At 42.6% G+C, this 23,776-nt stretch overlaps 2 protein-coding genes across 2 annotated transcripts in view; both read right to left on the bottom strand.

The window, feature by feature from the left end:
• Positions 1 to 7,556, bottom strand: part of DYTN (dystrotelin) — a 74,660-nt gene extending 67,104 nt beyond the window's left edge. The window contains 3 exon segments of the mRNA XM_010861279.1: positions 529 to 556; positions 3,041 to 3,104; positions 7,482 to 7,556. Coding sequence (XP_010859581.1) covers positions 529 to 556; positions 3,041 to 3,104; positions 7,482 to 7,556 — 167 coding nt within the window.
• Positions 7,557 to 21,073: 13,517 nt separating this feature from the next.
• Positions 21,074 to 23,776, bottom strand: part of MDH1B (malate dehydrogenase 1B, NAD (soluble)) — a 32,006-nt gene continuing 29,303 nt past the window's right edge. The window contains exon 11 of the mRNA XM_010861052.1: positions 21,074 to 21,657. Coding sequence (XP_010859354.1) covers positions 21,578 to 21,657 — 80 coding nt within the window. The 3' untranslated portion in view covers positions 21,074 to 21,577. The remainder of the gene's footprint in view (positions 21,658 to 23,776) is intronic.

Below are 23,776 nucleotides of genomic sequence, written 5' to 3' on the forward strand. Positions count from 1 at the left end.
GATTAAAAACTGAGCTATTTCTGTTATGAGATGGCTGCTTCCCAAACAACTCAGTCTCAATTTCACACCAAGCGATAATGACTTGATTTTGGTTCGCAAAGTACTGTTTCGGGACTTCCCTGCTGGCCCCGTGGTTAAGGCTCCGTGATTCCAATGCAGGGGGCACAGGTTCAGTCCTTGATCAGGTAACTAAGGTCCCACATGCTATGGGGTGAGGCCAAAAAGTAAAAAACAAACAAGCAGCTGTTTCTTGCCCTTGAGTGTTGTGGCTTGAAGTCCTAACTGTTCCACCTGTTACATTGAGTGCTGGGCACTATTCTAAGCCACTCAAGGGTGTTATGGCACTGAACCAGGGCAGACCCACCCTTGAGGCCTTGGAGCACACCTCTGGCCTGTTTCTAAACATACACTGATTCAAAGATCAGTATACAATCATGAGTCCCGCCCCAGGGAATGAAGTCGGTTTTCCTATATTGCAGGCAAATTCTTTACTATCTAAGCCACCAGGGAAGCCCCAAAGACACCTACCTCTGGGGAATGTGGGCTGTGCCGAAAACTGTCATTAAACAAGATAGCTTATTTTAAAAGCCTCCATATTTTTAAAATTCTTTTTTGAACAGGTATAACCATATCAGAGACCTACAGTTTAACCCTTTTGTTGTTTACTATTTCCTGATGTTTTAAAAAGGCTTAGCTTTCAGTTACACGACTGAGAGACTTCCCTTTCACTTTTCACTTTCATGCATTGGAGAAGGACATGGCAACCCACTCCAGTGTTCTTGCCTGGAGAATCCTGGGGACAGGGGAGCCTGGTGGGCTGCCGTCTATGGGGTCGCACAGAGTCGGACACGACTGAAGCGACTTAGCGGCAGCAGCAGCTTTCAGTTAAGAGTCCAGTGTTAGAGAAAGGAAGAAATCACACCTCTCTGCTCCATGTCTGGAGAAGGAAAACACATGGAGAGTGGCCACCATAGTGTGGAAACGACTTATAAAAATGTAATGTACAACATTGGTTTTCCTTTTGGAGAGTGGCCAAATTTTGTGCCCTGATTCCTCTCAGATGCACCAAATGAACACAGAATCAGCAGACTAGGATGTCTGCAGGTTCCCAGATGCTGCTTGTGGTGGAAGAGTGATTCTATGGCTACTCTACCATCTGGCCCATCACACTCCTGTCAAATTATGTTTTGCAGTGTCATCTGATGAAGCTATGCAGCATAACATGGCAAGCTGTGATAGAGTACATGGGGAAAATGAATGAGCATCCCAGGTGATTCACCAGCAGTCCTGCTTCCTCAAGGCTTTTTCTTCTTCTTCTTCTTTTTTTTTTTCTCCTGCTGGTAGGAGAAAACTCAAGAAAAGAAGAGAAATTGCTGGATGTATCAGACCCAAAGCTTTAAGCAAAATAATGTGCAATGTTCAAAGAAATAATAACATAAGCTACATATGGTCTTGTTCATGGAAGCAATTTAACTGGGAAACAAGTTTTGCTTTAAACGACTCATATTTTTACTTAGCCGAATAAATATGTGTCATTTTCTACAGATACTAAGAATGGAATAAAAATTCCTTTTGGCAGTCCCTCATGTAGTTGGATGATCCAGAAAGAGACATTTTAGGCCGGTTGTCCTCCAAGTGTGGTCCTAGGTGGGCAGCATCAGCATGGCCTGGGAACTAGTTAGAAATGCACGTTCTCAGTCCCCACTCTGGATCTACTGAGTCACAAACCCTGAAGGTGGAGCCCAGTATTTGAAAAAACCCTCCAGTGATTCTGGTGCAGACATACTAGATGTAAGAAAACCCCCTCAGGGAGAGAAAAGTGGGCTTTGAATACATTATCTACTGCTTTGTGTGAAGCTTAACTAGTATGAAGGCCCAATTTTAGAAATCCAAAGATAATTGGAAATATTCAGAATGCTGTTTTAGATAAATAACTTAGGAGAGTGTAGAATTTTATATAAAACAAGCCAAGTTAATCTAGATTTTAGCCAGAGGAATAAGGCTGCTACTAGATCCTGGAATAAAACTATCACACGCCGATCGTGGGTCTACCCTGGCATTCAGAGATGCTGGAAGAAGAGGGAATCAGTTTTCCCCTGTCCATATATCAAATGTCAAATATTCATATAGTAACAGCTGTGAGCTTTTTTCGGAGAAGGCAATGGCACCCCACTCCAGTACTCTTGCCTGGAAAATCCCATGGATGGAGGAGCCTGGTAGGCTGCAGTCCATGGGGTCGCTAAGAGTCGGACATGACTGAGCGACTTCCCTTTCACTTTTCACTCTCATGCATTGGAGAAGGACATGGCAACCCACTCCAGTGTTCTTGCCTGGAGAATCCTGGGGACAGGGGAGCCTGGTGGGCTTCTGTCTGGGGTCGCACAGAGTCGGACACGACTGAAGTGACTTAGCAGCAGCAGCTAAGTCACTTTAGTCATGTCCCACTGTGTGCAACCCCATAGACGGCAGCCCACCAGGCTCCCCCATCCCCAGTTGGGGATGTGGACCATTTTTAAAGTCTTTATTGAGTTTGTTAACAATATTGCTTCTGTTTTATGTTTTGTTTCTTTGGCCATGAGGCATATAGTATCTTAGCTCCCCAACCAGGGATTGAACCCACACCCCCTGCTTTGGAAGGTGAAGTGTTAACCACTGGACGACCAGGGAAGTCTCCTTCCCAATTTTGGCCTCACGTAGTACTGTAAACTTACCCCTGAAACTAAAATACCTACAATGATGTCATTTTAATTATAAAAAATGAAGACATATATAAATGAGATAAGCTATTTTGTATATTTGAATAGCAATTTAAAATGAAATTACATTGAGATCAAGTCTTTGTTAAATTATTTTTGGTGCTTTGGGGACCACAGACCAAATAATCAACATATTATGAATTTCTGTTTAGAAAAAGGAAAAAATCTTCTCTATCCCCAACAGTTTTTTTATCAGCCAGGCATTTGCCAAATGTCAATCCTTTGCAACTTGGAAGTCTGTGTTGTTTGCAAACTGTGCTCAGAAACTTAACAATAATACTTACCTTGTTTATCTGGGTCCATTTTAGGAATTTCCTGGAATGACAGTTGGGAAGAAGGTCCTTGTAACTGGAAACAAACCAATATTTTAAGCAGGAGGTTTTGAAGTGATCAAGTGGGATAGGAAGCAAACAGACAATTAAGCAAAGTCCTTTTACCTGTGGCACAATGACTACAAGGTGTTCAGAGACCCGAAATCTCCTGGAGGATAAAAAATAGGAAAGCAGGGAGAGGCTTTTTATATGGGTCCCATCTCTAGGGATTTAGAGCTGTATCTCAGAACCTGGAAACAGATCCTTAAACTAATATGGTGAACACTTAGAACTTTTTTTAAAACTGAGATATAATTGACATACAACATTATATTAATCCAAGGTATATGACATAATGATTTGATATATGTATATATTATGAAATGATCACCACAATAGGTTTAACATCATCATACTCAGTTATACATTTTTTTTATTGTGATGAGACCTTTTAAGATCTACTCTCTCAGCAACTTTCAAAACAATACAATATTGTTAGCTATAGTCATCATGCTGTAGGTGAATACTTAGAACTTTTGAGACATTATAATTTTAAGAGTGGACTAGAAGCTCACTTCAAAAAAGCAGAAATCTACTCGAATTTTGAAGGACAAAATTTGAAGCTCTCAATGCTTGAATTTCTAATAGCACCATATTAAATAAGTCTATACATTAAATATGTGAAAAATATTATCTACTTGAACATATTATTGCATATATGTGTGCATTTATGTGCGTGTGTGTATATGGAGTATGTTTGCTTTCAACAAAAAGAGTAAGTTATTTTATAATAAAACCTTAAGCAGTTCTAAGAGTAAGGCATTTCTAAATATGAGCAGTTGAAAAATGTTTTAAAAAGTTATATGATAATTAGGCTTATAAAGGACTTCTCTTCTTCTTCTTCTAATGAGTGTATTAATTAAGGTACAAATTATTGGGCAGATAAGCAATACTTTACAGAGAGATACCAAAACAAAATTGATTTACATTATTTCTTTAAAAATATGATAGCAACAGTTATAATACCAGACTTGCCCCAAACCAGGAAAGTTCCAAATATAGTCAAGTAAGATTTGTTTTGAAAAGCTGTAGCAAGGGCCATCAGGCTAGAACTCTTGTGGTGTTTTCCTGAGCCCATTCTGAAGTCCTCAGGTAGGTGCAGAAGGGTCCAGCCTGCATCTTATCAACAATGCTCCTGGAAATCCAGTGTATCTGCCTCCATGCCAGGTCCTTACCTTCCTTAGTGTCCTTGGGGAATCAGTTTAGTCAAACATTCTGCAGTGGTTACTCAGCAGGTTCTGGAGAAGGACAAGTTGAGTACTAACAGATGGCCAGATGTGGCATTCCTATGGAGAGTCAATGTCTGGTTCTGACTGCCCAGCAATGACACAAGAAACTGACGTTGAGGCTGCCCTGTTTTAAGGGCTCACAGAAGTGCATTCATTAGTAATAAAGATGATGAATAATTTAAGGCCACTCCTACATCTCTGTTTCAAAGGGCTATTTCGTATTGATTTCGTGTGTGTGGGAGAGACAAGTAAAACTTCTTCTGTGTGCTGTCCAGAGCAGGGGTTACCATAGAGATTAGGAGACAGTAAGAATGGCCCCACATCCTGGGTAATAGCCACCTTACTAACCATCCCAGGTAATAAGAGTGACCTAGGAATAGAATCTAATTCATTTGATTATTAGTTCTTTTAGGAATACAGAGATAGAGCTATAGATTTTTTAAGGCACCAAATATGACTTTAAAAGGATAATAATAATTTATGAATGCGCATTTCCTCTTAAGTTTTAAGTATAATCTGAAAACACACTTTTTAAATTCAAATTAAAAACATACCTGTTGTAATCCTAATAAGGTTTTGTTTTTAAAAATGATGTCATATGAACCCAAGTATATTAGAACTTTACCATTAACATCACCAGGCGGCTGGAGACCTGTCTTTCAGAAGGGCTGGAATGCAAAGCATGGGTACATTACTCCAAGAGCAGTGCCCAGAGAGCCAGAACATCAGGGGGTCCTCGCTCCCAACTGTCACCGAGTCCAACCTCGCTCTGCTCTGAGAGATGAAGTGTTGAGGCAAGGAATATGACTTTATTCGTATTCTCAGCATGAATCTCTCAAAACAACATCTTATAGGGGTCTGGATACCACTTATATAGAATGGAGATGGGGGGAGGTGAGGAAACAAAGTAAAAAGGCTATTAATCTTGCAAGTATCTCCTAGAATGACAAGCCTCTAGGAGGGGATGCGGTAATTTCTTCCTTCCTGTAGCCATCCTTAGGTGAATGTAGTCCTGAACAAAGGCACTTTGAATTAATTTTCAGGCAAAGGGGTAGGCTTCCCTGGGGCAGGAGATTATGTATAAACGGTACCCTTTTAGTGGACAAAAGCAACAGGACGCAAAGGCTAAAGTAACAGATCCAAGATAGAGTCAGCATTGGCTCTTCCCTGTAACACAATTGATGCTCCTAAAACAATTATTATAACGAAGGAGGAAACAGAACAGGCTCTATCTTGAAAGCAGAACTCCATCTTGGGCCAGACTGTGGACTTTGAGCTATATGCCCAGTATCTATGGAAACAACATATCAACTGGAAAACCAGGCCCCCAGAAGGAAGAGCCCCAGGGCTCTCCATCACCTAAAGAATACCCTAATGATCTGTGTAACCGAATAGAATCATACATTCTATTATGCTTATTGGGGTATGACCACAGGCCTATTGATAATTGTCCCCTGTTAACTACCTAGGCTTAAGGCATATGAATCACGGGTTAACTCTGATTGCCAGGGAATTTGGGGAGGTGGGTTTGGGCATGTACACTTAGGTTATATAAGGTTTTCACAAAAACTGGTTGAGGTCCTTGGCTAAGAGGAGACTCTGCCTTGGGCCCGCTGGTTTATGCATTCCACTATCTGCATTGTCCTTCTGAGTGAGTTTGTTTCCTGGAACATGTGGCTACAACACATGGACTGTAGCCGGTTAAGTTCCTCTGTCCATGGGATTCTCCAGGCAACATTACTGGAGTGGGATGCCTTGCCCTCCTCCAGGGAATCTTTTCAATCCAGGGATTGAACCTGCATCTCTAACATCTCCTGCACTGGCAGGCAGGTTCTTTCTTGCTACTGCCATCTGGGAAGCCCAGTATGGCCATAGTGCCTGTAAATCACAATTTTGTAATTCACAATGTCTTTACCTTCTGAAACAGAGTAGCTCCACCCTGAGGAAGCAGGTGAGAAGAGGGGTCAATCTGCCTGTACCAACACAACTTGCCCTGATTTGGACAGACTCCATACTAATCAGGTGACTGTTCCTTATTGTGATGGAAACAATTTTTTGAAGCAGCCAGTATTCTGTTTGATATCTGATAGCTCTTTATACATACATCTGAAGACTCTAACTCCCAAGAGACAAGAAGATCCTTGACACATCACACCCTAAAATGTGTAGGTAGTCCCTTACATAAATTACAGGATAATTTTATATATATATTTACATACATGATGAACTCTTTTAATAAATAAAGTTACCAAAGTTGACTCAAGAAAAAATAGAGAAAAGAGAACCTTTGGGCATTGTTGGTGGAAATATAAATCTGTACTGCCATTATAGAAAACAGTATGTTTAAAAATAGAACTACCTTGTTACCCAGCAATCCTACTTCTGGTATATATCCAAAGGAAATGCAATCACTATCGCAAAGAGATATCTGAACTTCCATGTAAATTGTAGCATTATTCACAGCAGGCAAGATACAGAAACAACATAAATGTTCCACCATGGATGAATAGATAAAGAAGATGGGATGTGTATATATACAACAGAATATTACTTAGCCTTAAAAAAGAAGGAAATCCTGCTATTTGCAAAAATATGAATGAACCTGGAGGATATTATGTGAATTTGAAATGACAGACACAGAAAGACAAATGTCACATGATCTCACCTGTGGAATTTAAAAAGAAAAGAAAAAAGTCAACCTCATTGTAACAGAAAGTAGAGTGGTGGTTACAGAGGCTGGGGGCTGACGGTGGGGTTGGGAGGACATGTGCAGGGAAAGGGAGTATTGATCTAAGGGTACAAACTCTTTCTTCAGGCTTCTCTGGGGTCTTCCATGCTGTGCTTAGTCACTCAGTCACGTCTGACTCTTTGTGACTCCATGAACTGCAGCCCACCAGGCTCCTCTGTCCATGGGGATTCTCCAGGCAAGAATATTGGAGTGGGTTACCATGCCCTCCTCTAGGGGATCTTCCCAACCAAGGGATTGACCCCAAGTCTCCCACATTGCAGGCAGATTCTTTACTGACTGAGCCATGCTGGAGTGGGTAGCCTGTCCCTTCTCCAGTGGAGATCTTCCTGAGCCAGGAATTGAACTGGGTCTCCTGCATTGCAGATGGATTCCTTACCAGTGGAGCTGTGAGGGAAACCCTGAGGTCTTCCAGGAACACCCGATCTGAAGTGGCTTCAACCCATAACTCCATTTTATTCATAACTATTAGCACAACCTGTGGTCATCTTGGTTCTTTATTTGTTAACTTACTATATTGGCTTCTACTAGAAAACAAACTCCTCGGAGGCAGGAATAAGAGATCTTTTGTTTATCTCTGTGAGATAACTGTGATTCATAATAAGAAATATGTATATTTGGATTTTGTCCCTTTGTTCCCTTTCTGGCATGCTCAGTGCTCAGTTGCTTAGTTGTATCAGACTCTTTGTGATGCTATGGACTGCAGCCTGCCTTGACATTTTCTCCTCCAGATGATCTTCTGGCAGTGAGCTCCTCAAACTCTTGGAATTTCCTAAGGGATGAAAGTGTGGAATTGTCTTTGGTTATGTTAATGAGGTGACTTTCCAAAGCACTTAAGGATAGGGGACTGGTTGCCAGAGAAACCAACCACCCTTTTAGCAGGTTGGAACTTTGAGTCCTACTCCGTTGACCTCAAGGGAGAGGAGAAGGGCTGAAGGCCGAATCAATTACCAATAGCCAATAAGGAGGGAAAACCACTAGGCCATTCAGATATGACCTAAATCAAATCCCGTATGATTATACAGTGGAAGTGACAAATAGATTCAAAGGGTTAGATCTGATAGACAGAGTGCCTGAAGGACTATGGGTGGAGATTCGCAACACTGTATAAGAGGTAATGATCAAAACTATTTCCAAGAAAAAGAAATGCAAAAAGGCAAAATGGTTGTCTGAAGAGGCTTCACAAATAGCTAAGAAAAGAAGAGAAGTTAAAGGCAAAGGAAAAAGGAAAGATATACCCACCTGAATGCAGTTCCAAAGAATAGCAAGGAGAAATAAGAAAGCTTTCCTCAGTGAACAATGCAAAGAAATAGAGGAAAACAATAGAATGGGAAAGACGGTGGCTCAGAGGGTGAAGAATCCACCTGCAATGAGGGAGACCTGGGTTGGGAAAATCCCTTGGAAGAGGACATGGCAACCCTCACCGGTATTCTTGCCTGGAGAATCTCCATGGACAGAGGAGCCTGGTGGGCTATGGTCCAAAGGGTAGCAAAGAGTCAGACATGCTGAGTGACTAAGCACAGCATGCAGCACAGAGAGCTCTTCAAGAAAATTGGACCTAACAGAAGCAGAAGATATTAAGAAGAGATGGCAAAAATACACAGAAGAACTGTACAAAAAAGATCTTAATGACCCAGGTAACCATGATGGTTACCCTAGATCACTCACCTAGAGCCAGACATCTTGGAGTGCAAAGTCAAAGGGCCTTAGGAAGCATCGCTGCTAACGAAGCTAGTGGAGGTGATGGAATTTCAGGTGAGCTATTTCAAATCCTAAAAAATGATGCTGTGAAAGTGCTGCACTCAATATGCCAGCAAATTTGGAAAACTCAGCAGTGGCTACCGGACTGGAAAAGGTCAGTTTCCCAAAGAAAATCAATGTCAAAGAATGTTCAAGCTACCTCACAACTGCACTCTTTTCACATGCTAGCAAGGTAATGCTCAAAACTGTCGAAACCTGGCTTCAATAGTACTTGAACTGAAAACTTCCAGATATACAAGCTGGATTTAGAAATGACAGAGGAACCAGAGATCAACTTGCCAACATCTGTTGGATCATCAAAAAAGCAAGAGAGTTCCAGAAAAAAATCTATTTCTGCTTTATTGACTATGCCAAAGCCTTTGACTGTGTGGATCACAATAAATTGTGGAAAATTCTTCAAGAGATGGGAATACCAGACCACCTGCCTCTTGAGAAACCTATATGCAGGTCAGGAAGCAACAGTTAGAACTGGACATGGAACAACAGACTGGTTCCAAATAGGAAAAGGAGTACGTCAAGGCTGTATATTGTCACCCTGCTTATTTAACTTATATGCAAAGTACATCATGAGAAACGCTGGGCTGGAAGAAGCACAAGCTGGAATCAAGATTGCCGGGAGAAATATCAATAACCTCAGATATGCAGATGACACCACCCTTATGGCAGAAAGCAAAGAAGAACTCAAGAGCCTCTTGATGAAGGTGAAAGAGGAGAGTGTAAAGCTGGCTTAAAATTAAACATAAAAAATTGAGATCATGGCATCCAGTCCCATCACTTCATGGCAAACAGATGAGGAAACAAAGGAAACAGTGACAGACTTTATTTTCTTAGGCTCCAAAATAACTGTGGATGGTGACTGCAGCCATGAAATTAGAAGACACCTGTATCTTGGAAGGAAAGCTATGCCCAACCTAGACAGCATATTAAAAAGTAGAGCTATTACATTGCTGACAAAGTTCCGTATTGTCAAAGCTATAGTTTTTCTAGTAGTCATGTACAGATGTGAAAATTGGACCATAAAGAAGGCTGAGAATTGAGGAATTGAACCTTACTAACTGTGGTGTTGGAGAAGACTATTGAGAGTCCCTTGGACGGCAGGGAGATCCAACCAGTCCATCCTAAAGGAAATCAGTCCTGAATATTCATTGGAAGAACTGATGCTGAAGCTGAAGCTCCAATGCTTTGGCCACCTGATGCGAAGACCTGACTCATTGGAAAAGACCCTGATGCTGGGAAAGATTGAAGGCAGGAGGAGAAGGGGATGATGGAGGATGAGACGGCTGGATGGCATCACTGACTCAATGGACATGAGTTTGAGCAAGCTCTGAGAGATGGTGCTACAGTCCCTGGGGTCGCAAAGTCAGACATGACTGAGCAATTGAACAGCAACAATGATTTAATCAATCACTCCTACAATGAAGTTTTCATAAAACCCTCAAGGGACGGGGCTCAGAGAGCTTCCCAGTTGATGAGCCCGTGGAGATTTGGGGAAAGTAGCATACTGGGGAGGGCATGGAAGCTTCATAACCTTTCCCCATATGTTGCCTTGTGTATCTCTTCCATCTGGCTCCTGAGTTATATCTTTTTTTTTTTTTTAAACAAACTAGTAATCTATTAAGTTAATTCTTTCCCTGAGTTCTGTGAGATGCTCTAGGAGATTAATCTCACCCAAGGAGGGAGTCACTGAAACTGCTGATATACAGCCATTGGTCAGAAGCACTGGTGACAGTCTGACCTTTTGACTGGTGTCTGAAGTGGTGTGTGTGTGTGTTGGGACTGAGCTCTCAGCCTGTGGGATCTGAGCCTATCTCCAGGTAGACAGCGTAAGAACTGAGCTGAATCATAGGACATGCAGCTGATCTCAGAGACTACCTTAGTGGTGGGAAAGACCCTCACGCATCAGAATTGGGAGCAGAATTATTCTCTGTATCCTGAGTACTTGTTTGCCATGTTGTATGAGCCATCATAAGCACCCAAGAAATGTGTTGGATAAGTCAGTCAGGAGAGACTAGTTAGCACTGTGTAGGAAGAGAGTACTCTGCCCGTGGTCTCAAACACTCCATATGGCATATGGCTCTACTGTGGAGATAAAGTTAATTAGAGTCTGAAGTTTTCAGATTTCCAATTCATCTAAAAACTTTTCCTTGTTCTGACTCCAAGTCTTCTGATTATATTCGGTGTCCCCATGTAGCTTGCATAGGAAGTAAACTCACTCTCAGGACTGTGGACATCTGGTATCCTTGATGGTTCTATTTTAAACCTAAGACTTATAAATTGGCATTCGAGTTCTATCATTAGTCTTGGTTGGTTTTTTGAGGAGATTAATAGTGCCTGAGAACTATCCTTCTTATTGTGCAAGACTGAAGAGAGACTTTGGTGCTGGATTCTACCTAGGTAATATCACCCTAGAAGAAAACTAGCTCACTTCCTCGGAGACTTACATATACTTCAAAAAATAGTAATGATTGCCATTAGAATTTAGAAGAGAGGGACAAAAACATATACTGATCACCATTATGTCTCAGGCATTATTCAAGGTGCTTAGAAAAGATCAGAGAACAGATGATGACGCTGCCGTCCTAGATGGGAGATGGACATTGTAATTAGTTATAATACATGAACAAATAATAATACTGATTATTATAAGTGCCATAGAATAAAATAAAAAGTAGAGCAGAATAAAGAGATTTGAGACTGCTGAGTATGACAGTATTAAATAGGGCGGCGTGTATAGGCTCTATTAAGTTGAGCAAAGACTTGAAGGAAGTGAAGGCGTTGGCTAAGCACCATTTAGAGAAAGAGTGTGCCAGGTAGAGTCTCTGAGGAGGGAGAGTACTTGGCAGATGTAAGTTGTAGTTAAGAGGCCAGGGTGGCCAGAGCTGAGTGGGAAGAGCATGGAAGAGAGGAATAGGAGAGATGTTCGTCGTTCAGTCGTGTCTATTTTTTGTGACCCCCCCACGGACCGTGATCTGCCAGGCTCCTCTGTCCGTGGAATTTTCCAGGCAAGAATACTGGAATGGGTTGCCATTTCCTTCTGCAAGGAGAGATGAGAGATGCAAAGGTGAGGGTGGGGGTGGGGAGAGGCCATTGCAAAGATCTGACTTTCTGTTTTTGTTCAGTCACTCTGTCATGTCCAACTCTTTGCGACCCCATGGACGGCAGCATGCCAGGCTTCCCTGTCCTTGACCATTTCCCGGACATGAACTCAATGGTGCATGTTCATTGGGCCAGCGATGCCATCCAACCATCTCATCCTCTGACCTTTACCCTGAAGTAAATTGAGAGCCTCTACAGACTTTTAAACATAGATGAGATACTATTACCAAAAGGAATTTCTGGGTCTGACTGCTTGGCACTCAAAAGCCAATAATCAGGACGGGTTGGTGGAAAGGGGAGGGGGGAGGGTGGCAGACATCTGTCCAAAGGCCAACCTCCCTCCGCCCGACAAGCAGGGAGTGAGAGCTTTTATAGACAGGGGTGAGGGGTTACATGCAGAAACAGCACCATCATCTCTAACAGTCATCTTCAAATTGATCATCGGAGGTCTGACCAGCATCATCTTGATTGTTCTAGGTACAGTTAATCCTTAGTTCCAGGGTCCATTTGTTCCCATTTCTTTGTGGTCAGTTCTCAGAATTGTGGCACTCATGTCCTGGGTACAGTCTGGTCACCGTGTAATTAACTTCTCCACATAGTGTTTTGGCATCTATAAGACGGCTCACAGGATATGGCCCAGAATATTATCTATAGCGCTTGAGAAAGAACTAAAGGTCCCTGGTAGTGGTGGTGGTTTGGTCGCTAAGTCGTGTCCAACTCTTGCGAACCCATGGGCTATAGCCTGCCAGGCTCCTCTGTCCATGGGATTCTCCAGGCAAGAATACTGGAGCGGGTGGCCATATCCTTCTCCAGGGGATCTTTCCAACCCAGGAATCGAACCTGGGTCTCCTGCACGGCAGGCAGATTCTTTACCAGCTGAGCTACAGGGAAGCCTTAAGTATGTTTGAATTGCACTTGGTATATATATTTGTGTGTGTATTACTCACTCAGTCATGTCTGACTCTTTGTAACCCCACAGATTGTAGCCACCCCTGACTATGCTTAATGACTATGTTATTGTCATTTAGTCTTCTTTGACTGTTTTCCTTTGTCTCAGCATTTCTCACTTCTCTGATTAAACTTATTCTTTCACAAAAGCCAGGAAGAAGACATGCTGGGGTGGCAAGGACCATACAGCCCTGCTCCCTTTCAATACTATCTGATTTACAGGAGAATATTTTGGAGTTAGAGCCAATAGGATTTCCCTTTCAATACTATCTGATTTACAGGAGAATATTTTGGAGTTAGAGCCAATAGGCTTTCCTAAGAGATTGGATGTAGAACGTGAGGGAACGAGAAGTAAAGGATGACTTCAGTGATTTTGGTTTGAGCAATTGGAAGGATAAGTTCCCCTTCACTGAGATTCTGTGGGAGGAACAAGTCTGAGGTGCGAAATGTTGGAATAAAAGAGAAATTTGGGACTTGTCAATTTATTTGCCTATTTGCCATTTAACTGGGAATTTGAAGAAAAACAGAGAAGTGTAAACTTTGGAAGAGCTGAAAGTCTGCAGATATTAGTTGGAGAGTTCCCTACACACAGACAGAATGTAAAGCCGTGCAACTAAATGGAATTATTGACAGATGAGTGTAGATAGAGAAGATAACCAAGGATAGACTCTTGGAGCACTCCAACCTTACAAGAGAAGAGGGGGAATTAGCAAAGGATACAGAGAAAAAGTGGGGCACCTCATGGGATGAAGTAGGAAGAAAGCCATGGGAGTGCCCTGCACTGGAAGGCAAGTGAACGAAGAGAGGGAAATGATCCACCATGTCAAACACTGCTGATGGGTCAAATCCGTGTGAGGACTGAGGATACATCACGAGATTTTTCAATCATCGCAATGATTTCTGGGGGCCGTGGATGAAAAGCTGACTTGGTGTCATTACTTGAGTGACTATTGCCTGCTGTTCTTGGGCAAGAGACACTAGGGCCTGAGGCCACTTTCCCTGAGACAGGTATTGTACCTAAAGGAAAGAGGGAAACCATGCCTCTGCAAAACCCTGCTTACGGCCCTTTGTATAGAAATCATGCTTCCTTGGACCAATGAAGTGAGAAGCTTGTGATCAGAGATTCTGAGGGCTTATAATTTCTGCCCAGAAGAAATTAATCAAAGGCACAGAGCAGCTGCTCAGGCTTGGGAGGGTTATGGGCTTTGCTTCCAGCAGCTCAGCTGTCAGCGTGGATAACATTTCTGTGTCCTCTGCAGAATGAGTAAGCATTCAGCTCTGGGCAAGGACCATTTTAGAGGTAAAGATGCTCATGTTAAGGCCAGGAAAGGAGCAAATGAAGGTTATATACAACATTATTTCCCACCTGGCGGGGAGTAGAGGGAGGAAAAGGCTGTTTAATCTATTTCTGTCTGTTGGAATTCCATAATTTCCCTCTTTCTGAGATAAAAAGAAGTGATTTGTCCAGGAGAAGGAAGGTCACGCCACTGTGTCAGACCCAAGGAGGCTTCAGAGAGATAAGACTCTAGGTAGGGCCAGTGGTCTGTGAGAGTATGGGGAAGCAGCAAAACTAAAGCTCAGAGGCTTGTGCAGACCAATCTGGGTGGCATGAAAAAGTCCTAAAACACTGGGGTGGTAAGTGGAATCCTGTGGCCAGAAAGTGAGTGTCAGGACTATAGTTCAGTCACTCAGTCATGTCTGACTCTTTGTGACCCCATGGGCTGCAGCACACCAGGCTTCCCTGTCCATCACCAACTCCTGGAGCCTACTCAAACCCATGTCCATTGCATTGGTGATGCCATCCAACCATCTCATCCTCTGTCGTCCCCTTCTCCTCCTGCCTTCAATCTTTCCCAGCATCAAGGTCTTTTCCAATGAGTCAGTTCTTTGCATCAGGTGGCCAAAGTATTGGAGTTTCAGCTTCAACATCAGTCCTTCCAATGAATATTCAGGACTGATTCCTTTAGGATGGACTGGTTGGATCTCCTTGCCTGCCAAGGGACTCTCAGGAGTCTTCTCCAGTACCATGGTTCAAAAGCATCAATTCTTGGGCACTCAGCTTTCTGTATAGTCCAACTCTTACATCCATACATGACTACTTGAAAAACCACAGCTTCAGGACTATAGGTGTGGATAAAGGGAATTGAGGAGGCGGTTGACTTAGGAGGTGACTGCCCATTAGCTGGGGCAGTGGTTATCCAAGTGTGGTCCCCAGATCAGCAACATCAGCACCGCCTGGGAATTTGTGAAGAATGCAGCTTCTCAGGCCCCACATAAGACCTGCTGAATCTGAGACTCTGCAGATGGGGCCCAGCAATGTGTTTTTGACATATTATTCTGATTCATGCTAACACTGAAAACTATTGGTCTAGGACTGAACTAGGCTGGTAACATTTACTAACTGGAACTGAGAACACTAAAAATATGAAAGTCAATACAGCTTTGGAACCCGAGTGGGAGAATTGTCTAAATTATCTAAATATATTTCCTGTTTATTCCCAATGACAATAACAAAATAAAAGCTATTTCTCCATCAAGTTATATAGCTTTTGGCTGTTTAAGTAACAGAAACCACAACAGGAGCTTAAACTATGTTGTCATTTGTTTGACAGAAACTCTGAAGTTGATCCAAGGTTGGCTCTGAGGTCTTTTGAAGTCATTGAGGCCTTGGGTTCAAGCATCAGGTTTTTTTTTCTTGCTATACTTCTACTCTCCTGGTGGTATCCTACCAGTGACGTCTGTCCTTATTGCCACAAAATGATCCTCCAAGCTGCAAGCATTACATTCTGGTAGAAGAACATTTTGGGAGAAGGCAATGGCACCCCACTCCAGTACTGTTGCCCAGAAAATCCCATGGATGGAGGAGCCTGGTGGGCTGTAGTCCATGGGGTCGCTAAGAGTCGGACATGACTGAGCAACTCCACTTTCACTTTCCACTTTCATGCACTGGAGAAGGAAATGGCAACCCACTCCAGTGTTCTTGCCTGGAGAATCCCATGGACGGAGAAGCCTGGTAGGCTGCTGTCTATGGGGTCGCACAGAGTCGGACACAACTGAATCGACTTAGCAGCAGCAGCAGCAGCAGAACATTTTAAACAGGAAGGAAGTAGGTGGAAGTCAAAGTGCTTTCTTCTTGCATATCATTCATTCATTCTCTTGCTCTCTGCCCTCCCCATCTCCACGCCCCACCCCACCTCACCCCTCTTTCACACATACAGCCCCTCTGGAAGACGATTTCTCCTCATGTATTACTGTACAAAACTGGGTCACATGCCTGCCCCTAGACCAATCACTGGTAAATGAGACTATATTAGATCTATCAAGATTCATGGCTTAAGGTTGGGCCCATTGACCATGCCAACAAAATCAGAGTTCAGCGAATCAGGAGAAAGGGAGCAAGGCTGTAGAGAGGGCAACTAAGAGTGCCTGCTACAGTTACAGGATGTACTTAATCTATACTTCAGTTACCAATAAAGTAACCACTTTATATTTATAATGACTTTATCTGAGTCATATTCTAAAATTCCGACTGAATATTCTTCCCTCATGCCTTTATTGGACAGTTTTAATAACATGGAGAAATTATCTTTTAATAATCTCATATTAAAGTTACTCCTAATGGGAAGACCAGACTTGAAAATTTTCCAGGCTGGTTCATTACATGTAATAAGCTACTGTGAGAACCAGTGCAGCAGTTGAAAAACAAACACAACAAAATAGTAATTCTCTGAAAGATATTAGTTTTGAAACGGCACAATCTTTACTTTTAAACCAATAGCAAACACAGATACTTTCCTCCTCCCATCATTCTGTATCTTATATTAATTTTCAACAGATGTGTGGTGCTAGGTATAGTGGTTAAAATCACTTCGTTCTCTTCACCTATGGGAGTCTATTGTAGAGCATCCTGTCACCCCATAGTGGTTCGAACAAGTGAGAGTTCTGATTCATACTGGGAAATACAGCCTGCTGGAGATGGGGCTGAATGTTTCCTAGAGTGTCCCCGGAGAGGAGAAGCTCTGCCCAGGGCTCTCTCTAACCCCTTCCTAGATGTCCACCTATTGGAGAAGCAGCTGATCATCTGACCGGTCAGCGCTTGACACCCACTGGGAAGAGTCTCACTGAAGGGCAGGGCCGCTGGCTTGAAAGGTGGTGTTGCGTCCATGGTTGTATTCACTGACTTTCCCTCCTAGTTCTGGCTGATAACTGATGGGCAAAACTGCCTCCAGGTGAATAGAACAGGACGCTTTGCTGCAGTTTCTGAGTTACACGTTCCAGTCTAGTTCAGTTTCACCATGAAGAAACCCTGCATGTTGGGGGGCAACTGTCACATGCCCCGCTGTGTGTTGAGGACAGGCAAGTCCTCCTCCAGCTACTGTCCTTGGTGGTCTCACTGCTTTGGTTGAGAACCCCATGAGAAGAGGCAGGTGGAGTGGTAGGATTAGGGCACGAGACCTCACTTGAAGTCCTTAACATTAAGTTTTCTTCACTATAAATAAGGTGCTGACTTAAAAAAAAAAAAAAAGCCAAAGTTAGCCATGGCTTTAAAATCATACATTTTATTATGACAGTACAGAAGCAATGTAGAAGCGTCTGAAATCTCCCTGAATTTTCAGAAAGTAATTTGTACCGTAAGCACCATTGAAAACTATAGAGAAAGCACAAGTACCAGCAGTTTTTAACATGACTCTTGGTCTTTCAAAACTTAAAGAATCCTCCTGTCAATGAAGGAGACACAGGAGATGCAAGTTAAATCAATGGGTTGGAAAGATCCCCTGGAGGAGGAAATGGCAACCCACTCCAGCCTTCTTGCCTGGGAAATCTCATGGACAGAGAAGCCTTGCAGGCCACACTCCATGGAATCGCAAAAGAGTCAGACACTTAGCAGCTAAACAACAACAAAAGCTTGAAATATATGAGCAGACTGGTGTGACTACTACTACTTTAATAAAAGACTATAATTTTTCTTAAACCATAGAATTATAAGGTATGCAAGTGTGCTAAATCGCTTCCGTCGTGTCCCACTCTTTGCGACTCTATGGACTGTAGCCCACCATGTTCCTCTGTCCATGGGATTCTCCAGGCAAGAATACTGGAGTGGGTCGCCATGCCCTCCTCCAGGGGATCTTCCTGATTCAGGGTTTGAACCCGTATGTCTTAGGTCTCCTGATTGACAGGTGGGTTCTTTACCACCTGTGTCACCTGGGAAGCCCAGGTGTAAGACTGTGCTTTTCTTTCAAAATATAGTTTACCCGGGGTACATGGGGCGTCAAGAAACAGAATCCATTCAATTTAGACTAAAAGTGTGGTTTGTTATAATGACACTTATACTAAGGAGAAACAATGCACAGCTGGGTCTTATGAAGGTCGTGACCCTGAGCAGATCTAAAGACCTCACAGAACCTTGTGGCCTCCTTTTGCTCACCACCATTGCTATCACTCAGACACCAACTCACTCATCCATTTTGCTGAGTTCAAATTTCTTGAGAGAGCAAGAGAAAGCTCTGATTGTTTCTCGAGTCAGGTGTGTCCATTTGGGCCCAATTAGTCGAGGCTGATGTGGTAAGGACATTTGAGCAAATGTGGCCACCTAGGCCCATGTCTTAGGGTTGGTCTGTGGGAGGAATAGGTTCTTTCAGAAGGATGTATAAGCAAGGATGCAATGACTGACAATTCTATTTTAGCGTAGTTCAAAAAACAGCAGTTGGTACCAAATTACTTGGAGAAAGTACAGAAATGGCAACCCACTCCAGTGTTCTTCTATGAAAATCCCACAGACAGAGGAGCTTGGTGGGCTACAGTCCGTGGGGTCATAAAGAGTCAGACATAATTGAAGTGACTGAGCAGAGCAGAGACAGCAATAAGCAAACATCAATGAATGCAGGTAATACAGAATGATTGAACTGACTTTGTGTGTGTGCTGTCACTGTTATTGAACTGTCTAGCATAATATTAGCTAAAGACTGAAGCAAATCTTTCAAATTATTCTTCCCTGAATATAGATATTCAGGCTTCCCTGGTGCTTCAGTGGTAAAGTACCCGCCTGCCAATGCAGGAGACATGGGTTTGATCCCTGGCCAGGAAGATTCCCTGGAGAAGGAAATGGCAACTCACTCCAGAATTCTTGCCTGGGAAATGCCATGGACAGAGGAGCCTGGTGGGCTACAGTCCACGGGGTCGGAAAGAGTTGGACAGGACTTGGCGACTACACAACAACAAAATGTAGATATTGATGGTCTTTCCATATTTATTATACTACCAAATAATCTTGTAATTGGCCTGATTTGATCTGTTACTGTTCTGTAGCCTTGCCTTCAGAACCTGTGAAAGGAAGGTAATGAAAAGATATGAAAGTCAAAGTGTTAGTCACTCAGTTGTGTCCGACTCTTTGTGATCCCGTGCACTGTAGCTCACCAAGCTCCTCTGTCCATGGAATTCTTCAGGCAAGAATACTGGAGTGGGTTGCCATTTCCTCCTCCGGGGGATCTTCCTGACCCAGGGATTGAATCCAGGTCTCCTGCATTGCAGGCAGACTCTTTACTGACTGACCAGGGGATCCCTGAAAGGATGTAACTGTCTTAAAAATACATTGGTCGACATGTTTTCATTGGCTTTTCTTTGGCTACCCCGTTCCTTTCCTTTACTGGATTCCTATACTCAAGCTGATTCAATAGCTGAGGAACCGCATGTGTGAGAGGGACCCTATGAAGGAAATCAAACCAATGATCATCATTAGATATTTTCACGTAGCAAAACTAAAGTCTGGCCACTTTTCCTGACTTTAATCTATTTCTATGTGCAGTCCCTCTTGGCGCCTTTGTTTCTCATTCTGAATTCTGCTTGCAGATAAATTGTCAGTTTCATTTCCCCTTTTGGCCCTGCTTTTCCTCTATGCATCAGTTCTAATTCCCCATGGCCACTCCAAAGCCTACCACACTGCACGTTTTCAGAATGGAAGTCGCAATGGATCTGTTCATCTTATTGGGTATAGAAATAGAAGTGCTAACATTTCCCCATTCTAACATTTTCAGCTAGAAAAGAACCTACCTGCCAATGCGGGAGGCACAAGAGATGTGGGTTCAATCCCTGGGTCAGGAAGATCCCCTGGAGAAGGAAATGGAAATCCACTCCAGTATTCTTGCCTGGAAAATTCCATGGACAGAGGAGCCTGGCGGGGCCATGGGGTCACAAAGAGTCGGACACGACTGAGTACGCATGCATGCATGTGAGGCCATAAGTGAATATTCTGAGTTGGCTAACCACAAAGAAATCTATGTCTGCCTTGTTTGCGTAAAATATTGTTAACAACTCAGTTACGAACTTTGAGAATCTGGATCTGCAGGTGTATTTGTGTCTGCTTCCTTACTTCTGCATTCCGAGGGAAGGGTTCTGTTGTCATAACCCTGCCTTTTAAAGTAGGAAGCTAGGCTCCAGAGAGTCAGCAAACAAGGCTGAGTCCTAGGGATGTGGGATCATGTATCACAGGGACACTTGAGCTCTTCTACCCAGTTTATTTATAACAGAAAAGATCACTTTTTAATGTGAATGTCTGTCTACCACCTACTATTTGTGCCTTCTTGACTTTGTGGCTTTTCAGAGCCAGTTTGAGGAACCAGATCTAAAAAATCCAATGCAGTAGACAATTAGAAGAATGGCATTTTTAGTATTTAAAGTATATTCATTTTTGCTATTATTCTCATTTTCCCCTATCTTTTCCCTCCTACTCCAAGGTTCTCAGAATGCCTTGCCTTCTTTGAAAGCTGCAAGATGTCAGGTTGCTTGTTTATTATTGGAATGTAATTGCTTAGCAATGTCGTGTTAGTTTCTGCTGTGTTAGATCAGCTATATATACACACATATCCCCTCCGTCTCGAGCCAGCCTCCCCATCTCATCCCCCTAGGTCATCTCATAACACTGAACTCACCTCCCTGTGCTATACAGCAGCTTCCCACTAGCTATCTGTTTTACACATGGGATTACAGATCACTTTTATATGGTGTCATGGATAAGCCACTGTCAGGGGCAAATGGGTTTCTAGCCAAACATCTCAGGGAAGTGTCTACCAAGCTCCCTGTGAAACTTTGGTCACTGGCAATGTTTCAGCATTTGCTGGCTCCCTCCTGTACAGACAGTTTTAATAAAGAAGTAGTCAAGATGGAAACAGAATAGGTTATTATTATCTTCTGGATATACAACTCCTTAGGCAGATTTTAAAAAATATAAGCCTCTATACAAATATATACAAGATACATATATGTAAGTATGTATAAAATTTTCCAGATTTCCCTTGATAAAGAGATTTCTAACTTGGGCTTGTCAGGGTCTTCCTTTCACCCACATTCTGAGAAGGATCCTGACTTGGCATGACAGCTATTTTGAGTTTTGTAATGAGGAATTGAGAAGAAAAGGTGAGAAGAATGAGCCATGGGAGCTGGAGCTGAAATTAGAGTATCTGAGGAGAGATGACGTGATTATGACACGGAAGCAATTTTGGTTTTAAAATTAAATTTCCTTCCATCTTTTTTATCTCTCCTTCAAAGCATCTATGAGTATGAGAAAGAGTCCTTTCAAAGTTACTTTAGTTGCTGGACTGTGTTTTCTGACCACAAGGTCATTCTCTGAGACTGGATGATTTCTGTCATGATCATCAGCACTGCGGAGATTGTTTATCACTCGACAGACTCACCATCTGACAAAATTAGATCTTTTTCATCATCTGGCATTAGATGAGTAAACAAGTCTTTATAGTCTGAAAAAAAATTAGGTAAAACATGGCGGGGTTAGAACGTAACTAACAGCCCACGAGATGTTCTATGTGAGTGCTTTTCAAACTTTGTTGACCATTACCCACTATAAATTTTTGTTTTTTTACATTCCAGATCAATACCTGCACTTGTGTGCATGTAATGAAACAAAAAGCTACATGAGAAAATACCCTTTTCTAATTTATTCTTACCCTTCTCTTTTCTACATACCTTTTACTTGCTATTAATATTCTATTTAGTTTACTGGAAAAATGAACTAAATAGAATATTTAGTTTCAGCTCTTCTTACTTTCCTTTTATTATCTATTTTATTCTAGCTCAAAAAAAAAGCTAGTTATTACATCCACTTTATACCTACTAAATTTTTTCACAGTTCACCTTTCAATACGGAAAGCACCATACTGTTATAACTGATTCCAGTGCTCATTAAGCAAATAGCCCCACAACAACCCAAATTCAACCCCATTTTCCCCACTTAACCACTACTAACATTTTTTATGAATTAGTTAAGCCTAAGAGTTTAAAATTTTAATGAACAACTTATACGGTTCTGGTGCAAAGACTCCACAATTTGGCTTTTCCTCCTCTGTCCTGGGAAGCTGCCAGTCATCCCCTTCATGACAGACCTTATAGTGTTTGCTCAGTCCTCCCACAGGGGCCCCAGTGGACTCCCGCTTTCCATGGGCATTGCTTATCACCAGCTGGGTGTTACCCAGATACGTAGAGACACTGTCTGACTGAACCTCTTAAGACACGTATTCTGAGCGGAACTGAATTTGCCATGCTCCTCTGGACAGTGATTTGGTCAGCTTGACCAACTTCTACAGGGAGCTAGATTCATTCATCAAGTCTGCCCCCATCCATTTCATGCTTTGTCCAGCCACCCACCAGGCATGTTGTGGAGCCCACCATAAACCATTCAGCTGAACAGCTGATGGCCTATACCTATGTCTTTCGGCTCTCTCCATCCTTTCTGGATTCCCTGCTCTGTCCCTGCTACCCTGATTATCATCTGAATACAATTTGATGCTGCCAAAGAACCAACTTGATGCTTTGACTGTGTGGATCACAATAAACTGTGGAAAATTCTGAAAGAGATGGGAATACCAGACCACCTGACCTGCCTCTTGAGAAATCTGTATGCAAGTCAAGAAGCAACAGTTAGAACTGGACATGGAACATCAGACTGGTTTCAAATAGGAAAAGGAGTACGTGAAGGCTGTATATTGTCACCGTGCTTATTTAACTTATATGTAGAGTACATCATGAGAAAACACTGGGCTGGATGAAGCACAAGCTGGAATCAGGATTGCCGGGAGAAATATCAATAACCTTAGATATGCAGATGACACCACCCTTATGGCATAAAGTGAAGAGGAATGGAAAAGCCTTTTGATGAAAGTGAAAGAGGAGAGTGAAAATGTTGGCTTAAAGCTCAGCATTCAGAAAACTAAGATCATGGCACCTGATCCCATCACTTCATGGCAAATAGATGGAGAAACAGTGGCAAATTTTATTTTTTGGATTCCAAAATCACTGCAGATGGTGACTGCAGCCATGAAATTAAAAGATGCTTACTCCTTGGAAGAAAAGATATGACCAACCTAGACAGCATATCAAAAGCAGACGTTACTTTGCCAACAAAGGTCCATCTAGTCAAGGCTATGGTTTTTCCAGTAGTCATGTATGGATGTGAGAGTTGGACTATAAAGAAAGCTGAGCGCTGAAGAACTGATGCTTTCGGACTGTGGTGTTGGTGAAGACTCTTGAGAGTCCCTTGGACTGCAAGGAGATCCAATCAGTCTATCCTAAAGGAGTTCAGTCCTGAATGTTCATTGGAAGGACTGATGCTGAAACTGAAGCTGCAATACTTTGGCTATCTGATGGGAAGAGCTGACTCATTTGAAAAGACCCTGATGCTGGGAAAGATTGAAGGTGAGAGGAGAATGGGATGACACAGGATGAGATGGTTGGATGGCATCACTGACTCAATGGACATGAGTTTCAGTAAACTCCAGGAGTTGGTGATAGACAGGGAGGCCTGGTGTGCTGCAGTCCATGAGATTGCAAAGAGTTGGACACGACTGACTGAATGACTGAACT

The sequence above is a fragment of the Bison bison genome, unplaced genomic scaffold, assembly GCF_000754665.1.
Source record: "Bison bison bison isolate TAMUID 2011002044 unplaced genomic scaffold, Bison_UMD1.0 scf7180017864471, whole genome shotgun sequence".
NCBI lineage: Eukaryota > Metazoa > Chordata > Mammalia > Artiodactyla > Bovidae > Bison > Bison bison.